This window comes from Phaethon aethereus (assembly GCF_964289735.1).
Source record: "Phaethon aethereus genome assembly, chromosome: 1".
Taxonomy (NCBI): Eukaryota; Metazoa; Chordata; class Aves; order Phaethontiformes; family Phaethontidae; genus Phaethon; species Phaethon aethereus.
Genome location: NC_138575.1, coordinates 204,826,081 through 204,853,766, shown reverse-complemented (window position 1 = coordinate 204,853,766; position 27,686 = coordinate 204,826,081). Strand labels below are relative to the sequence as shown.

At 41.5% G+C, this 27,686-nt stretch overlaps 1 protein-coding gene across 1 annotated transcript in view; it reads right to left on the bottom strand.

Moving 5' to 3' along the window:
* The window catches only part of ALKBH8 (alkB homolog 8, tRNA methyltransferase), a 58,593-nt gene that overhangs the window by 9,157 nt on the left and 21,750 nt on the right, over positions 1-27,686 (bottom strand). Inside the window, exons 8-10 of the mRNA XM_082002895.1 lie at positions 10,276-10,382; positions 5,752-5,906; positions 4,646-4,911 (exon numbers count right to left, since the gene is read on the bottom strand). Coding sequence (XP_081859021.1) covers positions 4,646-4,911; positions 5,752-5,906; positions 10,276-10,382 — 528 coding nt within the window. The remainder of the gene's footprint in view (positions 1-4,645; positions 4,912-5,751; positions 5,907-10,275; positions 10,383-27,686) is intronic.

Genomic DNA, 27,686 nt, shown 5'->3' with positions numbered 1-27,686 from the left:
AAGTCAAAACACACCAACCTACACACCTGTACTGACAATGCTCTACTCAACCCCTAGATAACTCCTAATTTCACAGCACTGCTCTATTGCTGCTTTCCCAACAGGACCTAGGCTAAGAGCTCCAGTGCGCTGTGCATAAAATCTTACCAAGAGCCACAGCCATCGCTGCGCAGGAAAGGATGCAGTGGTTCATTAAGTTTCTCCCTGGATTTTATGCCCCGAAGTCAAGAGGAGTAAATGAGGGAGGAAAATGATGCTCTGCATCTAGAGAGCATTCTCCTTATCCCAACGACACACCCGATACATGAAGTGTATTCTTTAACTCCTCACCCTTGGATCCGTGCCCAACCCGTGGTAAATGGAAGTAACACAGTATGAGAAATATCACTGTATAATCAGACCGTTCTGTTGAGCCCAAATAAGAATCCAGGAGAACAACAAAAAGTGGAGAAGACTGCTCTTTTCTCCCTCAGATAAAAAGAACAGTTCAACAGGCCGACGTATTGTCCTGGTTTCACCTGGGGTAGAGTTAATTTGCTTCCTAGTAGCTGGTATAGTGCTCTGTTTCAGATTTAGGATGAGAATAATGTTGATAACACACTGATGTTTTAGTTGTGGCTAAGCAATGTTTACACTAAGTCAAGGACTTTTCAGCTTCTCATGCTGGCCTGCCAGCACGCGGGAAGCTGGGAGGGGACACAGCCAAGACAGCTGACCCAAACAGGGTCAAAGGATAGTCCATACCATGGGATGTCATGCTCAGTATATAAACTGGGGGGAAAGCTGGCTGGGGGCCGCTGCTCGGGAGCTAGTCAGGCATTGGTCAGTGGGTGGTGAGCAATTGCATTTTGCATTTCTTATTTTGTATATTCTTCTATCACTATTATTTTCCCTTCCTTATCAGGCCTATTAAACTGTGTTTATCTCAACCCATGAATTTTACTTTTTTTTCCCTGATTCTCTCCCCCACCCCACAGCAGGGTGTGGGTGGGTGGAGTAGGCAAATGCCTGTGTGGTGTTTAGCTGCCTCCCAGGTTAAACCGCAACACTCATCAACACCATCAACCATGCCAAAGAGATGGACTACCGGTAATAATACTGATACATCCCTAACACTTATTCTACAGTACTTCCTATAGAACACTATGGCAAGGGAATAGAAGTAAAAGTCCCATTAAGGAATATCACAGAATCATAGAATCTTTGGGTTAGAAGGGACCTTTAAAGGTCACCTAGTCCAATACGCCTGCAATAAGAAGGGACATCTTCAACTACAGCAGATTGCTCAGAGCCCCGTCCAGCCTGACCTTGAATGTTTCCAGGGATGGGGCATCTACCACCTCTCTGGGCAACCTGTGACAGTGCTTCACCACCCTCATTGTCAAAAATTTCTTCCTTAGATCTAGTCGAAATCTACCCTCTTCTTAGTTTAAAACCATTACCCCTTGTCCTATCGCAACAGGCCCTGCTAAACCTCAGGAGGTTCCCATGGGCCCATTCCTTGAGCTTGTCCAGGTCCCTCTGGATGGTATCTTGTCCCTCAGGCGTGTCAACTGCACCACTCAAGATGGTGTCATCTGCAAACTTGCTGAGGGTGCACTCAATCCCACTTCTCTATGTCACTGATGAAGACATTAAAGAGTACTGGTCCCAATATGGACCCCTGAGGGACACCGCTCATCACTGATATCCATCTGGACATTGAGTCACTGACCACTACCCTCTGGCTATGACCATCCAAGCAGATCCTCATCCACCCAACAGCCCACCCATCAAATCCATCTCTCTCCAATTTAGAGGGAAGGATGTTGTGGGGGACCATGTCAAAGGCCTTACAGAAGCCCAGACAGATGACATTCGTAGCTCTTCCCTTGTCCACTGGTGTGGTCACTGCATCCTAGAAGGCCACTAGGTTGGTCAGGCAGGACTTGCCCTTGGTGAAGCCATGCTGGCTGTCTTGAATCACCTCCCTGTCCTCCATGTGTCTTAGCATAGCTTCTAGGAGAATCTGCTCCATGATCTTCCCAGGCACAGAGGCTGACAGGTTGGTAGTTCACAGGGTCCTCCTTGTTACCCTTTTTAAAAATGGGTGCAATGTTTCCCTTTTTCCAGTCTCCAGGGCTGACTGCCAGGAGTTTTCAGATATTATGGAGCGTGGCATATGTGAATACTTATTTCCGATTAAGGAATAAATGAGTGCTGATTTTCCACAAATCAGAATCCACAAAATAAAGAACTGATGTCAGTCACTTCTGCAGTCACAGAAATAAGGAAGTATTTAAAGTAGTACCTTGCTTCAAATAATAGCCATCACCAGTTGCTTTAGAGGAATATGCACCAAAAAAATCATCAGTACTGTTCACTCTCTCAAAAGCCGACCATAAGAAAAATGTCTTGCCAACTCCTGTCTACTGGCACTTTCCTTAAGGTCAAAGCATGAGGGTTTGTATTACCAAACAACAAAGTGATCTTAACGTCTCTTAGAACTTTGCTGCGGCTCAGTACTTGGCTTTCTGGCATTTTGTGATGGTAAGTTCCACCCAATGTGCCCAAAGTATTTTGTCTTCTCAGCAGAAAACAGACTGCTGCAGTTTAACCTGCTCCAAAACCATCAGGTCCCCTTGGATCACCTCACTGTCCTCACTAGTAGCAACCACTCCTATCTGTGCTAGGTGATCTAAATGACACCGACTGATAAGCCTCCATCAGTGCTGAATGATATCCAACAGCCCTACCTTCCTTTGTGTCCAAACCAGTGTAACACCACACCATTCTTCTCACCTACATAAGTTAGTTCTCTTAGTCTTTTTGAGATACCTTGTCAAAAGTTTAAAAACATCTGTAAACACAGTATACACTGTTTTTTCTTTAACCATGCTTTGGCTGACATATAAAAATAAATATAGTAGAAAGGAGTCACATCCATCCTCCTGAGACTCTGGGCTAGCTTGCAGATGAAAGTAAGCAAATACAAAGTCTAAAGTCCAGCTCCAACCAAGAAGAACTAGTTGTCACCAGTAGAAAATAAAATGTCAAGGGAGGCCAACTGAATGAAGCAATTCCCAGATTCCATTTTTCAACTGTCTCAACTACTTCTTTAAAAGTTTCCACCCTTTCACTGTCATTTTTCAGATTTTGGATTTCTCCTGCAGGCACGTATGAAATGAGGTAACTCCTGAAGTAACAGAGGAGAGGAGCTGGCTTTCATTTGACTGCCAGTAAATATGTGATCTTTCTCTCCCATAGTCGGTTAACTGGGGGCTCCAGAAAGCCGACTGCTGCTGGCAATTTCTCAACACAGCATCTTGCAGAGATTTCGCCCTAAAAGCCTTCCACAAACCTACACAACAGAAATTTACCAATTCATTCTAGGACCGTGTGACCTTCATAGTACCTCAATAAATTTTTCTCCTCTCTAGTTAGGTTTGCTGATTTTTCATACAGGAGTCAGGAGTGAAAGACTGACACGTACTGAACATTAAAAATTATTTTCAGGCTACAGCAGTCAAGCATAAACATGCCTACTTATAAATCAGTTGATTTTGTTCTAGCTTTTAAGAACAATAATGGAAATAAATCCATTAGAAATACAGACAGGGCTGTAAATAACAACTTATGTTTTATAGCTGAATATAAATAGCAGGACAGAAACTCCTGAAACAGACAAACAAGTCTGACTTTTATTATTAATAATGAATGTTTTGCCCTACATAGAAGTTTTCAAGCCTGTTGAATTTCAAAGTGTTTCACAGTACAAGCACATGAAAGAATCAGACAATTCTGGAACGGGGGGGAGCAGATAGCATAATACACACCTCAAAGATTTCTTTTGGGTAAAAACAACAGCAAGTTTGACCCTTGCAAAAAAGTCTTTGAAATATTTGCAATAAAAACTATCTCTTGGTTCGTATTTGTATGTGCCTCATGTCTCCCTCATAGGAAGGGAGGAAGTAAAACTGGGCTAAGTACAGACTGTGAGACATGGAAGGTGGTGAGAACATCAGCAAGAATGATGTCAGAACTGTCTAAAAGTGAAGAAAAGAGAGTGAGAGAAAGGCCAGAAATCTGCGCTGAAGTTGAGACTCCCCTATGAATTTTACATTGGCATATTTACAGCGCCTACGCACAGAGTCAGAGGTGGGACCGCCAAACATGACATCATTCACAAACGGGCCACACCACCACAGCAAAGGGAACTGAAGAGAATATATGAAAAGTAGTATTGCCCATAGAGATTCCAGGGACGTGTACATTGCATTCCCCACTCACCAGCCAAGTGAAAAACCTGTTGGAAGCATTCAAACTGCCCAACCATTTTACCTTTTAATAAGCTTATTCAACAACAACTACAACAAAGGCTAAAGCATCTGCTACGTTTTTTTCAATCCACTGCACCCATTATTGGTTGGTTTTTTAAATGAATATATTTTGACTTGCAAAGCGAAAGTGGCTTCAAAAAAAGAAAAGGGTAATGCTCATAGTGAATGGATGTGGAAACCTAACACAACTGGTAATTGATCTTGGATCAGCAAACAGCTTTCTGTTCTTGGCACTCTTCCCACAACTGAAGCTCCCACATGCTACAACTGCACGATGGAATAAACATGAGTACCAATGAAAACAAATGACAGTAGCTACTACTTACCATATACAAATCCTTGTTGATGCCTAGATATTTTCCATTACCACAACCGACATCAGCCACTATTGACCCGTGTGGTAGGGACCTGAGAAACTCTACAATTCGGGGCCAGGGGCTATGCCTGGTACTGCTGAAGTGTGTGGCAATCTCTTCATACACCTTGTGTACATATTCTTGCTCCAGCTTCGAGGCCTCCATCTCATTGTGGGGAAATGAAGGCTGTATCTGGTTTTGCTGTCCTTTCTGGCTGTCACAGACAGATGCGTAAACTAGATATATCAACAGATACACAAACAATAAATTTTTTTAAGTCATACCTTGTTGGTTAAACTTATTTAACAAAATAAAATTACAAGTGAAATATTAAAAGGCAAAAAATGCTTCATTCCTCCTTTATTTTTTAAAAACAGAAATGCAGGTCAAACTGCAGAAGTGTTTGATAACCTTAAAACAAAGCAACCTGCCCATGTGTACTACAGCCTGCTTGCAGTGATCATTCATCCTGCTATGTTAATGAGGTTTATGTTTTCAAAACTGAGACAGTGCCCCGAAAATCAAAGATCATGACATCATTGCAATTCAGCCTCTGAAATTCTGTTCTGAGGGCACAAATGGACTTCAATTCCATGTAATCACTGAGCCACCTATCCGGTGGCACCTATTATCCATATTGCCCTAAGGCACATACATGGCTCTATAACTGCAGATCTGACTGCTTTTCCTTCTCTAATGCACTTATTTTCACAAAATTACAGTCCAGTTCAAATAAAACCCAACCAAAACTGACAGGAACCTGAAGAATAGTAACTAATTCTATTCTGTTACACTATTCTGGCACTTGAGGTCCCAATGAAATACAAGATTCCAGATTACTTGCCTGGCTCTGGAGCAAGCCAAATGCCTTCCTGTATAGAGAAACTCCAGCAGTCACACGGATGCAAACAATTCAAACCATATACTATGCCTAACCCTGAGCCATTCAGGAACAGCTACCAGGACAGCCAAAACTACCCAGAGGGATAAACTGGTTTGCTCAAAAAATAAATAAAATGATTACATATTGGTGATAAATTACAATTTTGACTTGAAGATCACCTCAAGACACTTACTACAATTGCAAGGGCTTCTCCTCACTTTCCTGAATGTAAATGATGTCCTTGTTTCCCTCCGATTGAGTGTTAAATCTCCAACATTAGCAGTGATTGTTCCAACTTTTTGCCCAAGCTCAGATGCTTGAATGACATCATATTTTCGGGGTGTAATCCTAAAACAAAGTAACACAAAATAAAAGAATAATTCAATTTGCATCAGAAAAAAAGCAATCCATCTTTATAAGAAGGCAATTCTTAAATACTGTGACAAGTGTGATTACAATATGCTATTTAATGTACTGCTGCTTCTCAGTTTTCAACTTATTCAATTTCAGAGAAAAAAAGAGGAGCTGACACTTAAACTAATGATGTTAATTAAAGTGTTATTTAATTGCAAGCAATTACATTTCCCTTCCCTCTTTTCCTTTCCTCCCATAAAGTTTGAGCATTTATTTTTCATGGACTTTTTTTTAAAATATATTTATTTTATATTTAAAAAGATATATTTGTTGAAGATAAAATACACTACTAAAAAAGGTGGCTATGGGTATAAAAGCATAGAAATGCCTGAGCTCTACATCAACAGATTGAAGTTTCTTGTTACAACCGAGCTTCTTCAATGAACTCTGCTTTGCAACAGAATTGCTTTTCGATTTATTAACAATAGAAGATGCAAAGAATGTAGCACTTAGGAGATTTGCTAAAGTGCCTAAGTGGAGAAACTCTGCTGTAGATCTTTCTTGACCAGAATCTATCTAGCAAGCAAGCAACCTGGGAGATCTTCTTAAGCTACTTCTGGATTTGGCACAGATTTTAATGGAACACAAAAACATTCTTGCAAGGACAAAATTCATAAAATGAAAGTGATTTGGAACTTTCTTGGGGTGACAAAAGTTTCAAGTAACTTTATAAAGAGGTTTACATTAAAAAAAAGTACCAAAACAAAGAATTTTTAATAGCTCTACAAATGGATCTCTCTCAAAGTTGAGAAGAAGAAAATCAGAAAGTAAAATGCAGAAGGGAAGGGGAAGGGGAAGGGGAAGGGGAAGGGGAAGGGGAAGGGGAAGGGGAAGGGGAAGGGGAAGGGGAAGGGGAAGGGGAAGGGGAAGGGGAAGGGGAAGGGGAAGGGGAAGGGGAAGGGGAAGGGGAAGGGGAAGGGGAAGGGGAAGGGGAAGGGGAAGGGGAAGGGGAAGGGGAAGGGGAAGGGGAAGGGGAAGGGGAAGGGGAAGGGGAAGGGGAAGGGGAGAAACAGCTGCACCCACATGTATTTTCCCATCACTTGCACATGGGAAAAAGTAGATACTCTTGGAACAAAATGGAAACTCTCCAGAGAAATAGCTTAGCACTTCAAAGCTGTTACTGTCACACTGAAACGCTTCCTGAACTTAGTCATCAAGGAGATTAAAGCAGAAATTTCCTCAAGGAAAAAAAAGAATATCTCTAAGGAATTGGCCTCTCAGTGAAACCCCTTCAGAGCTGCTGAATTCAAAGTACTTGACTCCCACCAGGACAAACTCTCAGTATAAAACTGACTTCCATATTGTTTAGCTGAGTTCAACTGTCTTTTGAGCCAAAAGGGGAAAAAAGTGTCTTACAACTTCTAATAAAGCAGAGCATTCAAACTCTTTTCAGATTTCTACTGGAACTTCTTTGCAGGTCACATGAAACTGTTGACCAGTGCCTGTACTTAACCAAGAAGAATGATCCAAATGCCGAGAAGGCAGCCTGCAGCCTGATCAGCATTTTGTACTTCACTGTATGCCATCTTTCCAATCACAGGGAAGCTGATCTCTAATCCAGTCACAGGGACAAAGCATGCACGTCCTTTCTGTCTGCAAATCAGTAAGCAGCACACTGATGCTCCATGTAGATGTTGCAAAAAGTAGACATGGAGCAGTCCCAAGAATGGGAATCTCGCAGAGGCAGCCATGGAAAGGATGGGAGCTAATACAGAGCTGCCTTGCTCACAGCAGATAATGAAGCTATGATGAAATAATCAGCTGAGGATGCCCAAGACTCCCTGGACAGGAGCACTTCAAATCACAACTTTGAGATTTTCTACTTGATTTTCTTTTGTACCTGCAGCAATAAGCTAAGCATAGCAGCTAATATTTTCAAAAATGTCATCTTTTTCAAGGTTCTAGTTTCAACCTACATAATTTCCTTTTGCCTATGCAACAAACAAGAACTCTAGATAAAGGCTGGGCTAAAAACAGGATTCCCAATGTAAAAAATAAAATGCTGCACATGCTTGGCACAGAGTTGTTTTACTATTGCGGTATCAGGAATGGTGTTTTGCCAGGTTACCCAATCAAAAATGAACCTCATCAGAAAAGCCAATAATTTTACTTTCACCTATGAGACAAAAAGAGCACGTATATTTTGCTCTCCTTGATGACACTGTATAGCTGATTTCTTAACCATAAGTTTCCCTTTCAGAGAGAAGAGAACAAAAATCCTTTGCCTGTGCACTTAAACAGGGTCAAAATGAAGTCTCTAATTCCCTTGGCATTCAAATATACATATTGAAACCACTTCCATAATAATTCCAAAACTGAACCTTTTGCTCTCTAATTTGACTTCTGAGGAGTAGATAAAAGGCATCACAAGTGATCATAAATACATCCTGACATTATGTATACAAGTGAATCAACTACACTTCCCCTTTGGATGATTAATCTTGTTTTTTACAATAGTATGCTAGCATGATGGAAAGTTTACTTCAGTTGAGTATCTTGACCTACTACTGCTTTTAAAAATATACAGAAAGACTATTTTTTGGAAAAGGTGGACAAGCACTAGGACAGGAATAACTAACACGAGTAGAAAGACCTGTGATCTTAATTTTAAATGTAGTTTATGTCATTCGTTCTCAAAAGACAACCATCACTTGAAGGTACAAGTGAGTTAAGTAATCTCATTGCAGTCCTTAGTAGGCAGGTACACTACCCCAACGTGAATGTCTGCTGGCAAGTACTGCAAGTGCCCTGCGTGCATCCTTGCCTCTCCTGGGATTTTGGCTACCCAGGGCCAGGTTGTGAAGAGCAGAGCTGGTGGCCTTGCAGAAAGCTGTCATGAAGACAGTCAGAAGTCTCAGCAAGGACTGTCTCTCCTTCCCCTGGGAGCTGCTTTTAAGCAGAGGCTGTCTTGCTGGGCCTTGCCCCAGCTACAGCCCCGGATGTGGCCCCAGCTGTGTCTGTGCACAGCCACTGCCCCACTGATCCAGGCCTTGACCCCCAGGCTGGTATCCCAAACTGGCCTCAGCCCAGCCCCATGGAGCTGCCTGATACCTGGGATTGAGGGCTGCCTCCTGGCTTCCCTGAGCCCCTCCTGGTCCCCAGGCCAGCAACATCACTGACATGGTAACTGCATTACGTTCTTAGAGTTGTAGATAACCTTTCCAAAAGACAACTAACAGTATTTCACAGGACAGAATAAGAAGCTTATAATGCTGGTATCAGTGTTCAATCTTGTATACCAAAAACCAAAGGACTTCAATTCCCTGGGCTTCTACAATGATGCATGTCAGAAGTACCCACTGCTTTTTACAACTATTTAATGAGGGAATATACAGGTGGTGTAAGCACTCTATAAAAATTAAAAATGTATAGGTCATTAGGGAGTTCATATTCACCCTCCTTCATAATACAAATTAACCAGTAAAATTAAAAGGCAGAAAATTTTCTGCCAATAAAAGGATTTGATGTTTAATTTATACAGAATGTAATTAGACTCTCCTGCTCTAACCAGTGATGGCTTGGGTCAAGCAAAGGAAGAAACATTTACTGTGGGCATTTCTGTCCAATATGAAGGTTTCTACAATTCTCCTGAAGTGCACTGCTGTCACTCTTAGAGCTCGTCAAGGTTTTAGATCTTCTGCCAATTTCAGCTCTCCTATTGTAAGTATCTCCTGGTGGTGCACAACTTAAAAAGCATGTATTTAAACTCTACAATAAGCAAAGCCTCAAGACACATTTCAAGGAATCTCTTTCCAGGATCCCAAACCTGCTCAGTACAATTCAGCCTTATCGGTAGTTAAAGTGTCCCTAAAGTAGTTGGGAAGAGCTCGGAGGAGACTCCCCTTTGTAGCCCCCATGCCCTCTGTGCAGGGGAAGTCACTCTCTTAAACCAGCCCTTCTCTAAAGCCTTTGGCATATGTGATGCAATGGGAAAAGCTGTAGGCTGAAAAGAGAGAAAGGAAATGGTGAAGCTAATTGCACTACAATCAGTTCTTTGCCAGCTCAGAGTCATTGAGGACTTTCGCACCGCAGATGTAAGTGAGAGCGATTTCAGAGCCAAACTCCACTTGTGACAGCAGCAGAAAACTGCAGCTCAGGGACTGGCAATTAGCTTCCTAAAATCCCCAATTTTTTCAATTTAACGTCAGCAGCATCTGAGCAGAGGAGTGAATTTGTATATTAATTACAAAACTTGACTTGATTTCTTTCAGAGCAATTTTAAATATAGAATGTCATTAACAGACCAACCAAACAACATATATTACTCTTCTATTATCAGCAATGCAGGGACTCTTATACATACCCATGTGTCCACAGGTATCTGGATTCTCCAGCCATCACCAATAAACTGCATCGGGGCAGCATAATTGCCACTGCATGGCCATCAGGGTGTTTGAAATCCATCACAATCTAAAAAGAAACAAAACCAGCCACCTCAAATGAGCATGGCTTACAGAGCTTCATATACATGCCAGGCATTCTTAAGTCCTATCTTTGTTTGCCTCTTCCATGTGTTCATCAGAGTATTGACATGAAACAGCTATGTATTTCCTAGGGATGCAAAAACCTCTAGGTCTCTGTCCTTAAGATCTCTCCCTTTCAGCACTGTGTTCAAAAACCTGAGGCAGTCACAAATATATGTGCATATATACATAAGTAATTGTCTTTTCACTTTTTTTCTTTTCTTTTAGCTTTCTTTGTCAGAACACTGTAGCACCATTTAATCTCTGTTGTACCTGTGAGGTAGGAAGGGATTACCACTCCTCAACTAAAGGCAACTGCATAAGAGGAAGAGAGGGCTCACTTGCTGTAACTCAGGCATCTGAAAGTTAGGTAGCTGGGCTAAGGCAGTCAGCTACTGTCTTTTTGTGAAGTCTGTGCAGAGAGAGACAATTATCTCCACAGGGTGATTCATTCTAGTCTAAAATGTAGAGCTAAGTGATGTGGAATGACCCTATGCCCTCTGGAAATGCCTATCCATTCACAGCAGATTGAGCTGAGACAATTAGCTCAGAGTAGATCCATAACATTTAGATAACCAGTATTAGGTGAGAGAAATAATTTCCAACCTGCCTACATTCTTGGAGGTTTGCAGCACAAGCAGCACATGCAGTCTCCCAAGATCCTGACTAACATGCCAACTACCAGACCATCCTTTTATTATTTGCCACCTGGCTTCTAGCCATGGCAATATATTGAGGTAAAGCTTTCAGCTTTATTCCAATTTCATAGCCCAGATGGCAGTGCTACATTTTGCTTCTGCTTGGGCTAGGAATATTATCCTTTTACATTTCCCAAATGAGAGAAACTCTTTCTGTGGAAAATAAGAAGCAGGTCATTTAAGCAAGCCAAACGAGTTACAGAAGACTTACCAAAAAAGAGAAGTGGTCGAAAAGTATTCAGGTCAGTGGTTCCAACTACACTGAAGAATCAGCACCAGGAAAGTGCTGCCACCTGATTTGTAATCTACTAAGTATGTAATTTAAAAGCAGACTTACTACAGTACGCCAGATCGAAACAAATTAAGCAATTCTGCTTCTGCATACAGATGTGTTTAACAAAGAGAAAACAGTGGCGCAATGATCAGTCATTCAGCATGAAAAAAACAGCAAGACAGATTGAATAAGCAAGACTTCTAAACACTACAAATTACCACTTACAACATTTACTACTTAATATTGTGCACGCTGGATGGCATGTACATTTTTAGGAAAAAAATTATTTACGCTGTAGTACCACCCACATAGAGTGACACAGCTTCTCCTTGTTGAGCTATCTAAATTTAAAGGCAAGAAATGACAAGGGTGAGAAACAGTGGGGCTGAAAGGGGAAGAGAGATACGGAGGAACAGGAATAAAGCCTACCTATGAGCTCTGATTAAAGATTATGAAACACTTCAGTAGCTACACAAACAGGTGAATGGCAGTCAATATACTCCTTCCCTTGCACTTAGCAATTTCTTCTAGGTATCCTCAAAGAAGCATGGGGTGAAGAAGGAGAAAATACAGTGGCTTCACAGATCTGATGGGGAGGCTGCCCCATGAAGCATGACTAGGTGCAAGGCTCTATAAAAAGATGTAGCTATCCAGCAAGGCAAAGAAACCAGAGGATGACTAATCAGGACCAGGAAGTAAGGAAAGGAAAAGCATGAACAGAAAAGAAGTGGGAAGTGAAGTGGCTGGATGAAGTGGTGAGATGATATCTCAGCCTGTCTTTTGCCTCTCTCATTCACTGCTGTTGGGGGGCAGGTGTGAGGGGACAAGATAGGGACTGGGTTCTTTGACAGTATGGCAGAATAAACTGAAAATGAGACTGTCCAGATTCCTTCCTGGAAGCTCAGTTACCCCACTGTCCCTCTTTTTGTGCCAGTAGTAGCTACAAAATCCTACTCTTGCAGATGATGTTCAAGAACAGCACTTTCTCCAAGAGTCAATGATCGCCAGCTCTACAGGGTTTCCTACACTTCCAGTTCCCATCTCCCTCCAGGCTCTGGAAGAGCACCTCATTCCCTTTCACTTCCCTGCGTGCCAGGCGGGGGGACTCTATATGAAACAGTGGGAAACAGTTCCCCCAGCTCCCTGCCTTCTCCACTGCTTTACTTCATGCATCCCCAGTTCCTTTTCCCCCACCAACTGCATGGTCCCTCAGAGTCTCTTAGCAGAAGATGCTCGTCAAACCCTGTCCTGTTAACAACTGGGCATCCAAAATAGCAGAGGTTTAGAGTGCTCTATAACAGATAGCACGTTAGGAATGAGAGACCACAAAACTATCCCTGGTAGCTGGATTTTCAGGCAGAAGTGACAGGAAAATAGCAGACAGTAAAAAAGAAGAGCATGTCCTCCTGGATGAACTTCACCTATGATAAACCAAAAAGAAATATGTGAAACAAATTTCTGATGGTGCAGAATTTGAGGCTGAAAGCAGATTACCCATTGTACGTAACATCTGGCAAGTCAAGTCCTCACCAACACAGGATCCCAGCTCTGTCCCTGCTCCCTACCTTTCTGTGGGGAAAAAGCTTCTGTGTATCACCTCACACTGTGTAGCTGCTCCCTTTCTAAATGAACTTCATCCTTATGGCAAGCAATGATAATTTGGGGAGGAAAATAAAAATAAAGGATTCATTTACTTGCAAATGGACAAAGACATTAAGTAATAAGCAGTAACTGGAAGAATCAAAAATCCAAATTCAAAACTGACTTTTGCTTATGAAGCAGAGAGAGATCCTCAGCTAGAATATATTAAAGTTTTGCACTTTTGCTATTAACAATAAATTTGACATTGCAGTTCAGACAGAGAATCAAATTTAAGGAACCCTCTGTGAACAGCTGTCCTGGTTTCAGCTAGGCTAGAGTTAATATTCTTCATAGAAGCTAGTGTGAGACTATGTTTTGGATTTGGGATGAGAAAATGTTGATAACGTGCTGTGTTTTGAGTTGTTGCTAGGCAAAGACAGTCCAGCTTCTCGTGCTGGCCTGCTAGCAAGAAGGCTGGGGGTGCATGGGAAGCTGGGAGGGGACACAGCCAGGACAGCTGACCCAGGCCGGCCAAAGGGATATTCCATACTGTATGATGTCATGCTCAGTATATAAAGTTGGGACGAAGAAGAAGGAAGGGGTGGGGGGACATTCGGAGTTATGGCATCTGTCTTCCCAAAAAAACATTACGTGTGATGGAGCCCTGCTTTCTTGGAGATGGCTGCACACCTGCCTGCCCATGGGGAGCAGTGAATGAATTCCTTGTTTTGCTTTGCTTGCATGCACAGCTTTTGCTTTACCTATTAAACTGTCTTTATCTCAAAACATGAGTTTTTTCACTTTTACTCTTCCAATTCTCTCCCCCATCCCACCGTGGGGGAGTGAGCGAGCAGCTGCATGGTGCTTAGTTGCCAGCTGAGGCTAAACCACAACAACATCTAAAGAAAATCAGCGCAATTCCTACCCTTCATTCCTTTATCTGGAATAACTGCACCTGGTTTAAAAAAAAAAAAAAAAAAATCACGCAACTGTATTTCTTCTATTCTTTGTCTACAGTACAGTAAAGAACATTTAACCCAGAAGGGTTTTTGAAGAACTCTGTTCTTATCTCTGAAAAGCCTATTACTGACTGAAGTAGATAACATTCCCACACTTCTGTGTGTCTTTATCCTGGCAGAACATTCTAAATTGTCACTGTCACACACACACACGCACACAAAAGATTAACGCATTTGGTCCTCTTTTTAATTTACTAAGGACTCACAATCAATAAAGCAACTCTGCCACTGCTGAATCAATCTGCTTCATGACAGCTTTGCTCCACAGGAGCTCTTTCCAATTACTATTTTCGGTTTTATGTATTTTCTTTTTTCTCTTAGGTGGCAGAGTCAATAAAGATCAAACTTCCAGCTAGCCCGTGGTGCATCATCCAGGGATTACATTAAAAAATAAAAACACTGGATGCTTTGATCTTATACAACTTTTACCTTCTTTTTTTTGTACTATGGAAAAAGTGTGTCCATATATACAGCAAAAAACTTGAAAGAAACAAACAGCTAATAATACCTCACTTGTGGATTGAAATAACTTGTCATGACGCCACGTTATTTAAGAGACAGTGCTCATGACAACGGAGCACATGAAGCAGTAAACAGATTTCGACGATTGTTAAACATCAAAAAAAAAAAAGACACCCCCACATCATGAACACTGTTCCTGTGGCATAAAATACAGTGAAACACAAAAAACAAGAAAGAATCTAGCTTGAAAGGAAAAGGGAAGAAAGTATGTTTTTTTTAACTCCTCAGGCAATGAGAAGTCTGCACTGTCTTCCAGTGCAGTGGTACTGCACTTCATGAAGAAGCAGGAGCATGGAGATGGTGACCGGTTTATCAAATAAGTAACGATCCAAAGACAAAACAGAAATAATGCAATAGGGCTATAAGGATGTGGATAAGGATTTTATGGCTAGAGCGTGGAACAGCAACATTGTTTTTCTAAGCTTTGTCTCTGGGCAATTTGTATTTGATGTTAATAGACTACCTTAGACAAAACACACTCTAAAGCTAAAAAAAAAAAGTATAATGTGGAATGCTTCTCAAGTCTCTGACATTATTTACTGAATTTTCAGAGAACAAAGAGACATCATCAGCCTACATAGCAGTTTTCTCCATGTAAAACAGATGAAAGAGAATGTCTACTTCAAAGACAGCTGAGCGGTTTAAAGCCCACACATGGAGCTTGAACAATACAGCGGGGCTCTATGCAGAAACAAGATCCTGCTTACACAGGACCGAGGCAATCAATAAGTAATACACAGTGCCTTTCACTGCAAAACCCATGCTCAATTCCAAAATTTGGAATTTAGAAAAATGCGGACTTTTAAGGGGAAAAAGAAAAGGGATTTATCTTCTCTCAGTAATCCACGTCATAGAAAACTTACGTAACCTATGCTGATATTTACATCCTATATCATGGTATCAAACCATACTTCAGAAAATGAGTGCAATGTGGACAATCATGGCGATGAAATATTTCAGTACTGCCTACCTCAAAGATCTCCCAATACATGCACAGGCCTCCTCCACATCAGATTTACACCAAAGCATACCATCTCTTGCTAAACAGCTTATCTACTTTGGCACTACGGTGATGCTAGTCAGATGCTTAATATTTTTACTAGGTTTTCTTTCTTCAAAAATTGTATTCAATTTTCCATCCATGCAATGCATTAGTACCTTCCTGAATTTTCTGTGCCATTTTAAGTATCTATATATTTCTTCCTCTTAATTGAAGTTCAGCACATGAACGTCTAAAAACTGTTTCCGTATATGGACAGTGCTTCGTTCTTTTCTCTCTGAGGTCTCACCTTGTCATGATTTTCCTGATAAGCCCAAGGAGGAGAGTGAATCCACTGAACAGCATACCAGTATCTCTCTTAGCTATTACATATGCCATTGACTCCATGATACAAACTCTCTTGTTGTCTGTACTCTGTTTACAGGATTCAAGTAGTGCGCAAGAAGAGGAAAACTACTGCAATTTCCAAAGCTAACTCCTGTTGGATGGAGGAGCTTCCAATCCTCCACTGGGCTTGTCACAGCGAGCTGGAATATACACCACTCTCCATTTGTACCCACGGATGCACCTCTTGAGGTTCACCAGCTCCCAGTTATTAGAAGTGTTTCATCCAGTATGACATCGACCAGGAGAGCCGAGATATGCCATTAACTCCTCCACCATGCTTCATCACTCATCACTGCCAGTGAAGAGCAGCTGCAGTGCTGAAATTTAGCCACCCTGGGTACACCTACGTTTCTAAACAAAAGGTGATTAGAGACAATCTCCAGCCCCGAGGCCAAGTGACCCACACTGTCTCAGTTCCATGCTGCTTGGAGGTATACCCAAAAGTATGATTATTGTTTACAGTTCAAGGTGTTTGAAGCGTAGAACTGTGTTGCAACTCACCAGCCTGGAGTTTCATAGCACAAAACAGGAAAGTGTTACATTTCTTAGGAGACAGCACAAGCAAGGGGAAACGGGACGGGGGAGAAGTGCATCAGCTGAAGGGGACAAAACACAGTGTAGTCTCATCCACCCTGCCTTTTGATGACAGCTGTCATAGGAACTAAGCCTAAAACCATACCACATTATGTCTTGGAAAGACTTAGCTCTGTACTTCAAGTATGACTGTAACAGGAAAAACTGCTCAACTCCTATGGTTTAAATCTAATCAGGGTCAAAGTAGTTTACTGATTAATTACTGATTAACAACACTTAATTAACAAGCTATAAATTCAACAAAAGCATCACCAAATAACAGATAAACCACAGCACTAGATGCCTACAAAATGTTAAACACCTACAAATTTCAAAATAACCTTCATAACTAATACCCCAAAGCCGTAATCCTACAGTGTGCACAGTTACATGCCCACCACCTCCTCAGAGGCCACGTGGGCCACCAGCACTCATCCCTCTCCTGGCACACTCCTCCTGTGAGTTATGGGTGCTGCCCACACAGCAGTCACAAAGGCCCCCCAGGCTCACACACAGGCACTCCAGGTGTGGGTCTTCACTGCAGCACCCCATGCTGTCACCCCACTAGCTGGATGCCAGCTCCTCATGGTGTCCAAAGGGGCGGCTGTTCTGCCCAGCCTCAGCAGATGTTGGGATGCTGGAGGTACTTTTAGAAGCGTCACACCAACTTTTGACTGCTGGTGTTCCCACTCCAACGTCTCTCCCTTCTGCTACAGATTTTTATGCTTCACTCATATGTCTTCTCAGGCTGATTCCTCTTTGTTTCAGAAGCCTCTTTTTAAATCCAGGGTTACTGTTTAATCTTGCTGATTGAACAGCCAGACTAAAAGAAGAACACAACAAACCTAATTCATTTAAGACTACCTATCAAAGATGCCAGGTCCTGCTAACTCTAAAAGCATCAAATTTCTTTTGTATGTCAGGACACTATCTGTGGCCTTTGCACCTTCCCAGATTACTACCTGTATTAAAACTCAATGTTGAATATTAGATTCTTACATAAAAGACTTTCAATCTCTACAGTAAAAGGCAATAGTTGCATTACCACTGCTTTCCTCTCTCTGTCACCACAGGTATAAATTTCTCCTTTCTGGAAAATGCTATCTAACCCCAACATATGACTTTGATGCCCTTTTGTGAATCCAGAGACAAAGACTCAAGCAAGTTATCAACAACAACCAGTTTATTCAATTTCGCTAACATTCCATTTTCGTCCTTTAATAAATCGCCTCCCTAGCTGTTTCAGGGCACAGAAAGCAAAAGGCTAATGCTGTTAGTCTTCATTTAATTTCCTTTATTGATTTAGCCTTCTCTGCAGTATTTTCCATTCTTTCAGTCATACATCTTCCCTCACATCCGTGGGTGCTACTACACTGACATACAGGGAATTGCATCCACCTACACCAGGACACAATGTGCCCCAAATATATGAAATCGCTCATTCTCCTTTCCAAAGGAAAGGAAATTTCCAATATTTTGTATCACTTGCTCTCTAATGGAGTACTGTTCAACGGAAGAGGACTCTTAAACATCCTGATCCTAGCAGTCTCCAGAGGGGTCAATCTGTTCAAGATAGAATGCCCAGATGTCACCAGAAAGCAGTCCTGCATCCTCAAAACTCAAATGCATCTCCTCAGGCTTGCCGAAAGCAGGACAATGTATTACTCTATGTTCTGAAAGCAAGTAACACTTATTTACATGTTTAATGCCCTACCAAATACATACCAAGAAACCACTGTATCACCACTTACAACACAGATGCAGCTCTTCTGTAATGAGTACAACTTTATATGCAAACATGATGACATTTACAGGAGTCTGGTGTGCACGTCTGTGTACATGGTTCTATGGCTTATCTGTGATCCTTTCACACATTAAAAACTTGCAAGTTCTCAAGAGATTTTCAATATGCAAGTAGAAAAGGAAACATTTCAGGGTTCAAAAAGAGCATATCATCTTTTAAAATCACTGGTAATTTATAAATATCTGTGCAAACACACTATAAACAGCAATTTCCATGTTACCAAGGTTGCAAATACATGCAGCAGGACTCTCTTCACTCATAATTCTATTCCCATGCCACCCTACCTGTACATTTATCACCCTGTCATCAACCCTTATAACCTTTACTTGCAAGTCTTCTACAACAGAAGCAGTGTAAGGGACTGTGAATAGGGCCTCCACGTAACAGAAATAATAATAGATACAGGACAAACCAGGCCTTGCCTGAGTAATACTGCCAAATGTGGAATAAGAAACACCTACAGTAATGAGAGTCATTTCCAGGAAAGAGGCCCTGAAATACTTACATTCAGGGTGGTACTCATACCACGTACTAATGTGCCACCACGGTTGTATAAGTCCTTACAGGTTCAGGGTATTTCAAGACATGGGTAAAACAGGCTGCATGCTCATCATTCTGCATAGTGGAATACCATCTTCCCTCACTCTCCGCAAACACTGGGGTTGTTCATCAGACCTTACTCCCCTCTGCAGGTCTCAGCTTTCTGCTTGTAATACTGTAGTACAGGAATCCAGGCTAACTTTAAGTCACAAGGTGGGAATAGTCATTCAGTTAAAGATTAAGACATCTGCATTTTGGCACAGATTTTTAAAAATCCTATTAGGGAACTGAAACCTGTGAAACCAGACACTAGATGTCTCGTCTAGCATAAGCTGAATCACCCCCTAGGCTGGACTGCCTCAGTCCCCATTGATTACAGAGGAGCTCAGGCATGCAGTGCACACGTACACACCTACTTGTAAACTCTAAAATATAAAGTGTCTTAATCCTGAACTGACAACAAGTTATTAAATAAGGCACCCAAGTACAGATTCAGCAGATGCCTCAACTCTGTTTAGAACAGTCCTGCCTTAATTAGAACCTCTTTCTGCACTATTATCACTATAACTTTGCCCCCTACATACTGAGAAAGTAGCAAGGAAATAATCCAGTGCTGAATATCTGTAATTCAAAAGGATGAAGTAAGTTTACTCAGCCTGACCTCAAAACAAAGATCAGCTAGACCTTCTCACAACTCCATCTAACAACTGTCCCGGAGACCATTACAATAACAGAGAATTGCCAGAATACAAGACATGCAGACCGTGCCTTCCCAAACTAATTCGGAAATCTACTGAGCAACAAAGATCTGGGCATGAATTTACAGAAGTGGCTTAAAGACGTAAAGAAGTCATTCCTTAGCAGTCAAAAGCATGCAACTCTCTCTCAAAAAAACCCAAACAAACAAAAAAACCACCCCACAGAAATAACAAAAGCCATCTTCTTGGTTAATGATGTCTCCTAGAGCCATAAACTATCATTCAAAACACAGCGTGACACCGAAAGGCTGCTTTAAAATCATTTGAAGAAAACTGTTTTATCAATTCACAGAACTGCTGCTTCACCCCGCAGAAGTAGCACACATCTGAAACATATGTATTATTTTAAAGCAGGTAAAACAATCAAAAAGGAAAAAAACATTTTGATGTTCGACTAGGCAGTATTCCAACACTGCTGATTTTCATCACAAGCAACGTCATCTCTTTCTTCTCTCATATAATGCAGCCAAAAGTTATACAAAAGAGGCCTCAGCATCTGGCCCTGAATTTACAATGGTTTGCATGAACGTGCACTGCAGAGAGATGTACACAGTAAGAGAGGAAGAGGAGGAGGAACAAGAAACACCTCACAAGGAACTGTGAAGTGTCCAGTTTTTCCTGCTTTCAGCTGCACCATCAACCTTGGTTCCTTCCAACCATTATTCTGCTGCCCCAGCAAACAGACCAGAGCTTCACCTGCATTGCCCCTGCACTGCACCAAGAGGCTGCCTGCCTCCTTTCTTCTCAGGTAAGAACACACACGTCTCCCTTCCTTGATTCAGAATCTTTCTGTCAATTGTATCAGCATCACAGGGTTGACAGCTCTGGCTCCAGCATGCTTTCAACCGCTCTAAATTGCCAGTTCCGCGATGAAAATTTCCAGAGTCAACTCTACTGAAACAAGAGCTCTGTGGAGAAACTCCTCCTGAAACACTCAATGTAACCAGAAAGAAAAACAGAAACAGAACACTGCAGTATGCAAAATGCTCAGATTTGTAAAGATAGTATAAATGCAGGCAGACTTCAAACCTCATTTGCTGCACTTGCTGGTTTTATACATGTCCAGTTCAAAGCCAAGAGAGACAATAAGCCACAGCAGGTGCTTAATTTGTTAAGCTTGTTTCTTTACTTATAGGCTACTTGTTATTATTATTATTGACTGATTATTTGTCATTTCTACGTGAAATTTGCCACAGCCTTAAAACAGGCTCCTATGACAATAGGGATGACATCACTAGCTAATGAAATTAGATTTCTTTATTGAATTCCAGAACTGAAGTACGGCTGAAATACAACAGCTAAAGATAATGACTTTTTAATGCCCCAGAGTTCAGCGTGTTTGCTGTTAATTTGTGGCAGACACCAGGATTCCATTTCATGCATCAAGAACTGATCTTCTAAAAATAACACAGGGAATAGAAATAATTTGCACTGATAAACCTTTCACAGAAATTAAAAATTCTTAAAAAAAATAAACTAGTAACTACTCAAACAACAATACAATATTTTTATTTTAAAAATTTAACTATATTTCAACAACGACAATCCAAAACCTGAATCAAAAATAATTTCATTTGTAAAAAGATTAACTGAAATGTAAATTTAAATGCTGTTAGTTTTCTTCTATGGCAACAATTACATTTTTCACAGGAATAATTGGCAACTTTGTATTTAAAGAGTTAATTCACCCCACCACCACTGAAAAGTAGTCCATGTATCATAGTGAAGGGTACATTGGGGAAGTGAAGTGGAACAAGAGGGGAAAAAAAAAAGGTTTTCATTTGAAAAGAGCAATATCAAGCATAATAATCTATTTTTTTAAGATTTTTATCTATCTACATATTTCCTACCACATGAAAACCAATTAGAAATCTCTAGCAATAGACAGCAAGACACTTTTAAGAGAGTATGTTTGTTTCCACTGAAAAATTCAGTATCTGTATTTGTGTGTCACAGTAAAGCCATAACAGCCAGATGTCTGAGAATTGGAAATGAAATGATGCTGCCTCAGCATACAAAATAAGCACACTACAGAAACAGCAAATAGCCTGGAGACAACAGGTTCTGTTAAAACAGAATCAAGTTGGCAAAGGAATTACGCAGTTGTTTTCCTTCATTATTTAGCAGCTACGATCAGTCAGAAAATCATACGTCCTACTGCAGACTTCAAAAATTTTAGAAAGCATTTCACTCACAGTAGGGTTTTGGTGCAATTGTGAAAAAAATAGCTGGAACTATATGACATTTTTTATAGCATGTCTATGTATTTTTCCAGGTGATACTGAGTGGATTTCATTTTCAGATTCCTCCTAATAGCAGTTTCTTTTGTCTCTTTCCACATTCACCTCAGCTGCACTGCTAATGCAACTGCCCAGAGGAGATCAGGAAAAAACGAGAATATTCTTCCCACACCCGTTCTCCACACCAGTGACTCAAAGAAAACACAGGATGCTAAAAGAACCAACCAACTGACCGTGAAGAAAGCAAAGTGGTAGGAACCAGGAGGAGCTGCAGCTCTGCCTTCTCTCTCAGCAGCCAAAATAATGGACCACGTGCAAGAAACATAAAACTGCTACACAGAATGCAGTAAGGCAACTCCTCACTCTAGCAGACCCAGCAGAAATATCTCAGCAAGTCACAGCATATTCTGCAGCCCAGAGATCCCACAGCAATCAAACTACAGGCTGCCCTTCCTTCCTCAGCATGGAAGTAGGATTCTAGCCAATTTAGGACTTACTAAGCCTTGCATGGTGGGGAACAGCTTTATGGAAACACACAGCAGACGACAAGTGGTGAGGAAGGAAGGCTGCTATGAACCAACAAAAGGGAGACAGGAGACAAAGCTCTGCAGAGCTATTTGCCCAGTATTCGCCCACCGGTAGTAAATGCCAGACCTCGGAGACTCACCACACGACAACTCATACAAAGAGACACCTGGAAACTGTAATGTCTCACCAAGATGAAAGAGGAGACAAAAAAGTGTATTTTTACATATAAAACTTTAAAATACAGGCTCTGTCATAGCTTAGCTTTGATTTTGTTCCTCCCAAGTAGCTGAGGAGATAGCAGAGAAGGTAAGATCTCCATGCTGTTGTCTTGTTTCTCAACAAATTACTGCCACATGGCTTCTAGAGAAACATTGCAAGGATCATTGTTCTGCAGGCAATTCTGTCTGAATGCTGTTCTTGTAGCATCTCGGTGCGAATCAAGATTGGTTAGCAGATTCATACAGCACCTGAGAAACAAACGCTTGTCTGCATTAGCTGCACATAGTCAGCATCTTGCTGTTGTTACCTTTGGCTAAAATAGGAGCTAGCCTATAAAAACCAAGGCTGTGGAAGGAAGCGAGTAGGTATCACAGGACAGGTTGCCTCTGAACAATTTATATGAAAACTGGGCTTTCAAGATCCTTACAAAGGTTAAAATAACTGATCAGGTAGAAACATCAGCAGGACACATTGGTATCTGTGAACAGAATCCTTTACCTATATGGGGAACAGATATCCAGCAGAGAAATAAAATCTCAGAACAGTAGGTTTACTAAATGTTCACCTTTTCCCAAAAAGACAGTAAGCCCCCATGAAGGGCTACAGGCTTTGTTGCTTATCTCAGGGAGCACAATTCTACATTCAATTACATGAACAGTACATTCTGTCTTGATTTTGATTGGTCTTGTATTTGATCCAATGTCAGTGATAGTACGTTATGGTATGAGATGGACAGAAAGAAACACACGACATTTATACAGAGTTAAGTGCAAACAGGAGAGACATATTTATGAAGCCTGATACATTTAACTCGTGGTGCTCAGGACACCTTTTACATGGAGAAGCTCTTTTTCTAAAATGAAATACCACTTTAAACAGAAAAAATCAACAAAATTTGGTACACAATTATAAATATAGTCCCTTTGGGTTTCCAGCTAAATGATATGGAAACCACTGCAAATCACTATTGTTCAAGAACTGATAAAATCCATGACTATAAGAAGGGTACAGCTCATCTGTAAGAAACCTCTTACAGATCTGAAAAGCACACTATCAAGCTTCAGAAATCCCACCAGACCCACTTGAACAAACTTCTGAACTCAGCATTAGGTTGCAGTGATTAAAATTAATGTCTTCCATTTGGGTCAAGAGACATTTTGGTTCTGCCAATCCAATCCCTTTTTAAATATCGATTGCTATTATTACTATTTTATCTGCTACAATCATGCTACTAGCAATGACAGAGGAAAAAACTTTGGTATAACCACTACCATAGTAATTCCTTAAATAAGCAAGATATTTTCTGCCTTCCCTTAAAAGAAAAATAAAGCAATGCAAATATAAACAGTAAATTAAACTGAATCAGCAATTAACCAAGATAAGCAAAATAAGAGCAGGACCACAAAGTTAACACAACAATATCCAGTGCCTGCCTGCCTTGTTAGAGCTCATGCATGACATGAAACAGGTGCTAACTGTCAAAAGCTGGGTACAATCTAGACTTTCTAAAGGCTTCTGATAAAATCTCTCAAGCAGCTATTACAAAAACAGCTGCTGCTACAGCAGCTAAGATTTCTGTTTGTTAACCAAGACAGATTAGAAACAGATCAACAGATAAGAAGCAGAAGTGCAGGGAAAAATGGACAATTACCAGCCTGAGAAATGCGTACTAGCAGGGTACTTCATTCTATCAGTTCTAGAATGACCATTGGTGGTACATATTTCAAAAGACTTTGCAGAGTTTTTCTTTTCAACATTTCTCTGCTTTCAAGGCTTAAGAGTCACGGTTTTTCTTTATAGATCAAGGCACTTAATATCTGCAGGCTAAGACATGATGAATACGTGTTCAGAAAGAACAGAAGTTGGGCAGAAGTCAAGAATGATCCACACACAGCCCCATTGTTTAACCTTGCACCGCAAATCTGACTCAAAACCACGAAGGTTGCCTTTTGCAGGCGTTAGGGCAGGGGCCTAGCCAGAGCATCACAGCAGTTCTCAGCATTTCTAGCAGCCTTCTGCCAGGCCAAGGCACCGGGAAAGGAAGCAGACTAAGGCACTCACGGAAAAGCAGAAGCTAAGAAGAGAATGACAATCCTGGGGATTCCACATCAGGGCTGGATATTAGGAAAACGTGACAGAACAACATAAAGCATAGTATAGTGCCAACACAACACACCCTTCAGGAAAACTATAACTGCGCTTCACCCTCTGGCATGGGGCAGCAGGTGCCCCACAGCAGTCTTGGACGGAACAGGGCAGAGCTGATGAGAGGGACTACAGGGTGTCCCTAGCTGTTTATTTAGGGTAAGATCTGCAGCCAGGAAGAAAAAATTCTTTTATGAGTTGGATACGTTCATAGCACTATGTAGCCCATTACAGAAATGCTAGCTCTGTATTTCGAAATTTCTAATGAATCAAGGCTTCCATGACAGCATGTAAAATTGCAAATTACGAAAAGTGGAAAAACAGAAACCTGAATATTGATCAAGCTCCTGCTGCAAACCTGCAAAAGGAAATTTGACACAGGCTTTAACTAGGATTTTTCTGAGACAGCTGCAAACTTGACCAGGCTGATGAAATACTGTAAAATTACGTATCTTTAGAGACACCAAATGGAGGCACTGAAAATAACACCTAACTCAAATAAATACAGAAAATTCTCAACAGAAAGGACTGTTCCCTGTTTTATAGTACTTTGTTCAAATTCATGGTTTGCCAGTAAGCTTAATAAAAATAACTCTGAACTAGTTTTACCCCATTGTCTTTCTTCTATGATGACAACTTCTGAATTAAAGAAAGCTGTATTCAATAACATTGAATACATTGAGACTGATATTCATTAATATTTTCAGTTTATCAGCTCCTATAAAGAAAGGGTGAATACAGCAATTCACAGAATGCCATTATAAGTCCACAAGACATTCTGGAAGTCTCACTTTATTCTGCAGTTTCCCAGGAAATGCCAGAGAAATGGGTAAAAAAACAGAAAAGTGATTAGCCTAAGATCCTCACTTTTCCCTGGAGTATTATGCCAGGTCTGGTACTTTGGTCACAACAACCCCATGCAATGCTACAGGCTTGGGGGAAGAGTGGCTGGAAAGAGGTGGAGGAATAGGACCTGGGGGTGCTGGCTGACAGCCGGCTGAATATGAGCCATCAGTGTGCCCAGGTGCCCAAGGCCAAGAGCATCCTGGCCTGTATCAGAAAGAGTGTGGCCAGCAGGAGCAGGGAGGTGATCATGCCCCTGTGCTTGGCACTGGTGAGGCCGCACCTCGAATACTGTATTCAGTTTGGGGCCCCTCACCACAAGGACGTTGAGTCGCTGGAGTGTGTCCAGAGAAGGGTGACAAAGATGGTGAGAGGACTGGAGAACAAGTCTTACCAAGAGCGTTTGAGGGAACTGGGGTTGTTCAGTCTGGAGAAGAGAAGGCTGAGGGGAGACCTTCTCTCTCTCTACAACTACCTGAAAGGGTGTTGTGGGTGTTGGTCTCTTCTCCCAAGTAACTAGCGATAGGACAAGAGGAAATGGCCTCAAGTTACGGCAGGGGAGGTTTACATTGGGTATTAGTAAAAATTTCTTCACCAAAAGGCTTGTCAGGCATTGGAACAGGCTGCCCAGGCAAATGATTGAGTAACCATCCCTGAAGGTATTTAAAAGACATGTATAGACATGGTGCTTAGGGACGTGGTTTAGCAGTGGACTTGGCAGTACTAGGGTAATGGTTGGACTTGGTCTTAAATGTCTTTTCCAACCTAAATGATTCTATGACACATCACGCATCTCACTGCTTTGTCCTCAAACTATTTAGTGATTTTTGTAAGTTAGGCAGAAGTACAAAGTAATAGCGAGATTCTTCTCCCTCATATCAAGTTTAATACGTCTTTTGAACTCCCCAAAACACAACGTATTGCAACAACTAGAACAAAATTCACGCACTTGGTTTCTCTGTGCCTCTCGACAAGCTGTTCCATGTGACTGAGATTGGAAAGCGAATCTCACACCTACATTTCCGCCTCATTTCACACAAGCGTTAAGAACTTGGATTGCTGTAGGTTAAGTGATGCAAGACAACCGCAGTGTTGTGAAGAAGCATGCCCTCAATTTCTTTTCAGGATTGTTCATACTTAAAATGAACATATATGCCACATACCAATAGCTATTCCTTTTTCAACATACGTCAAGTTTGCAGAAACAAATTTGACTCACAATAATTCCAGTAACAAAACAGTAAGTGCTTTGTTACTGGATAAACTCATTCACCACTGAGGAAAAAATTGACTCTCAGCAGTGGTATTTATGCTGCAAGGTATCACTGAAGATGGCAGTGGCACAAAGTGCAGCTGGAGATATGTCACTAGTGGCGTACCCTAGGGGTTGGTACTGAGGCTAACACTGTTTAACATCTTCACTGATGACCTGGACAATGGGGCAGAGTGCACCTTCAGCAAGTTTACAGACCATACAAAACTGAGAGGAGCAGCTGACAGACCAGATGGTTGTGCCACCATTCAGAAGGACCTGGACAGGCTGGAAAACTAGTGCCAACAGTAACCTCATGAAATTCAACAAAGGAAAGTGCAAAGTCCTGCACCTGGTCAGGAATAAGCCCATGCATCACTATGTGCTGGGAGCTGACCAGCTAGAACATAGCTTTGCCAAAGAGGACGTTGGGGTCCTGGTAGACAAAAAGTTGAACATGAGCCACCAGTGTACTTTTGCAGAAAAAGTGGCCAACAGCCTCCTGGGTTACATTAGGAAGAGCACTGCCAGCAGGTCAAGGGAGGTGATCCTTCCTCCCTGCTTAGCACTGATAAAGATGCATCTAGAGTACTGTGCCCAGTACTGGCACTGGACTGGCCTTCCCACTATAAGATAGATATGAACTTACTGGAGCAGGTCCAGCACAGGGCCATGAAAATGATTAAGGAGTACCTTTATATGATGGGATGCTGGGAGAACTGGGACTGATCAGCTTAGAGAAGAGATGGCTCTGGCAAGATGGCTCTTATCAATGTATGTAAATACCTGATGGGAGGGAATGAAAAACTCAGAGCCAGACTCTTCCCAGTAGTGTCCACCAACAGAACAAAAAATAATGGGCAGAATT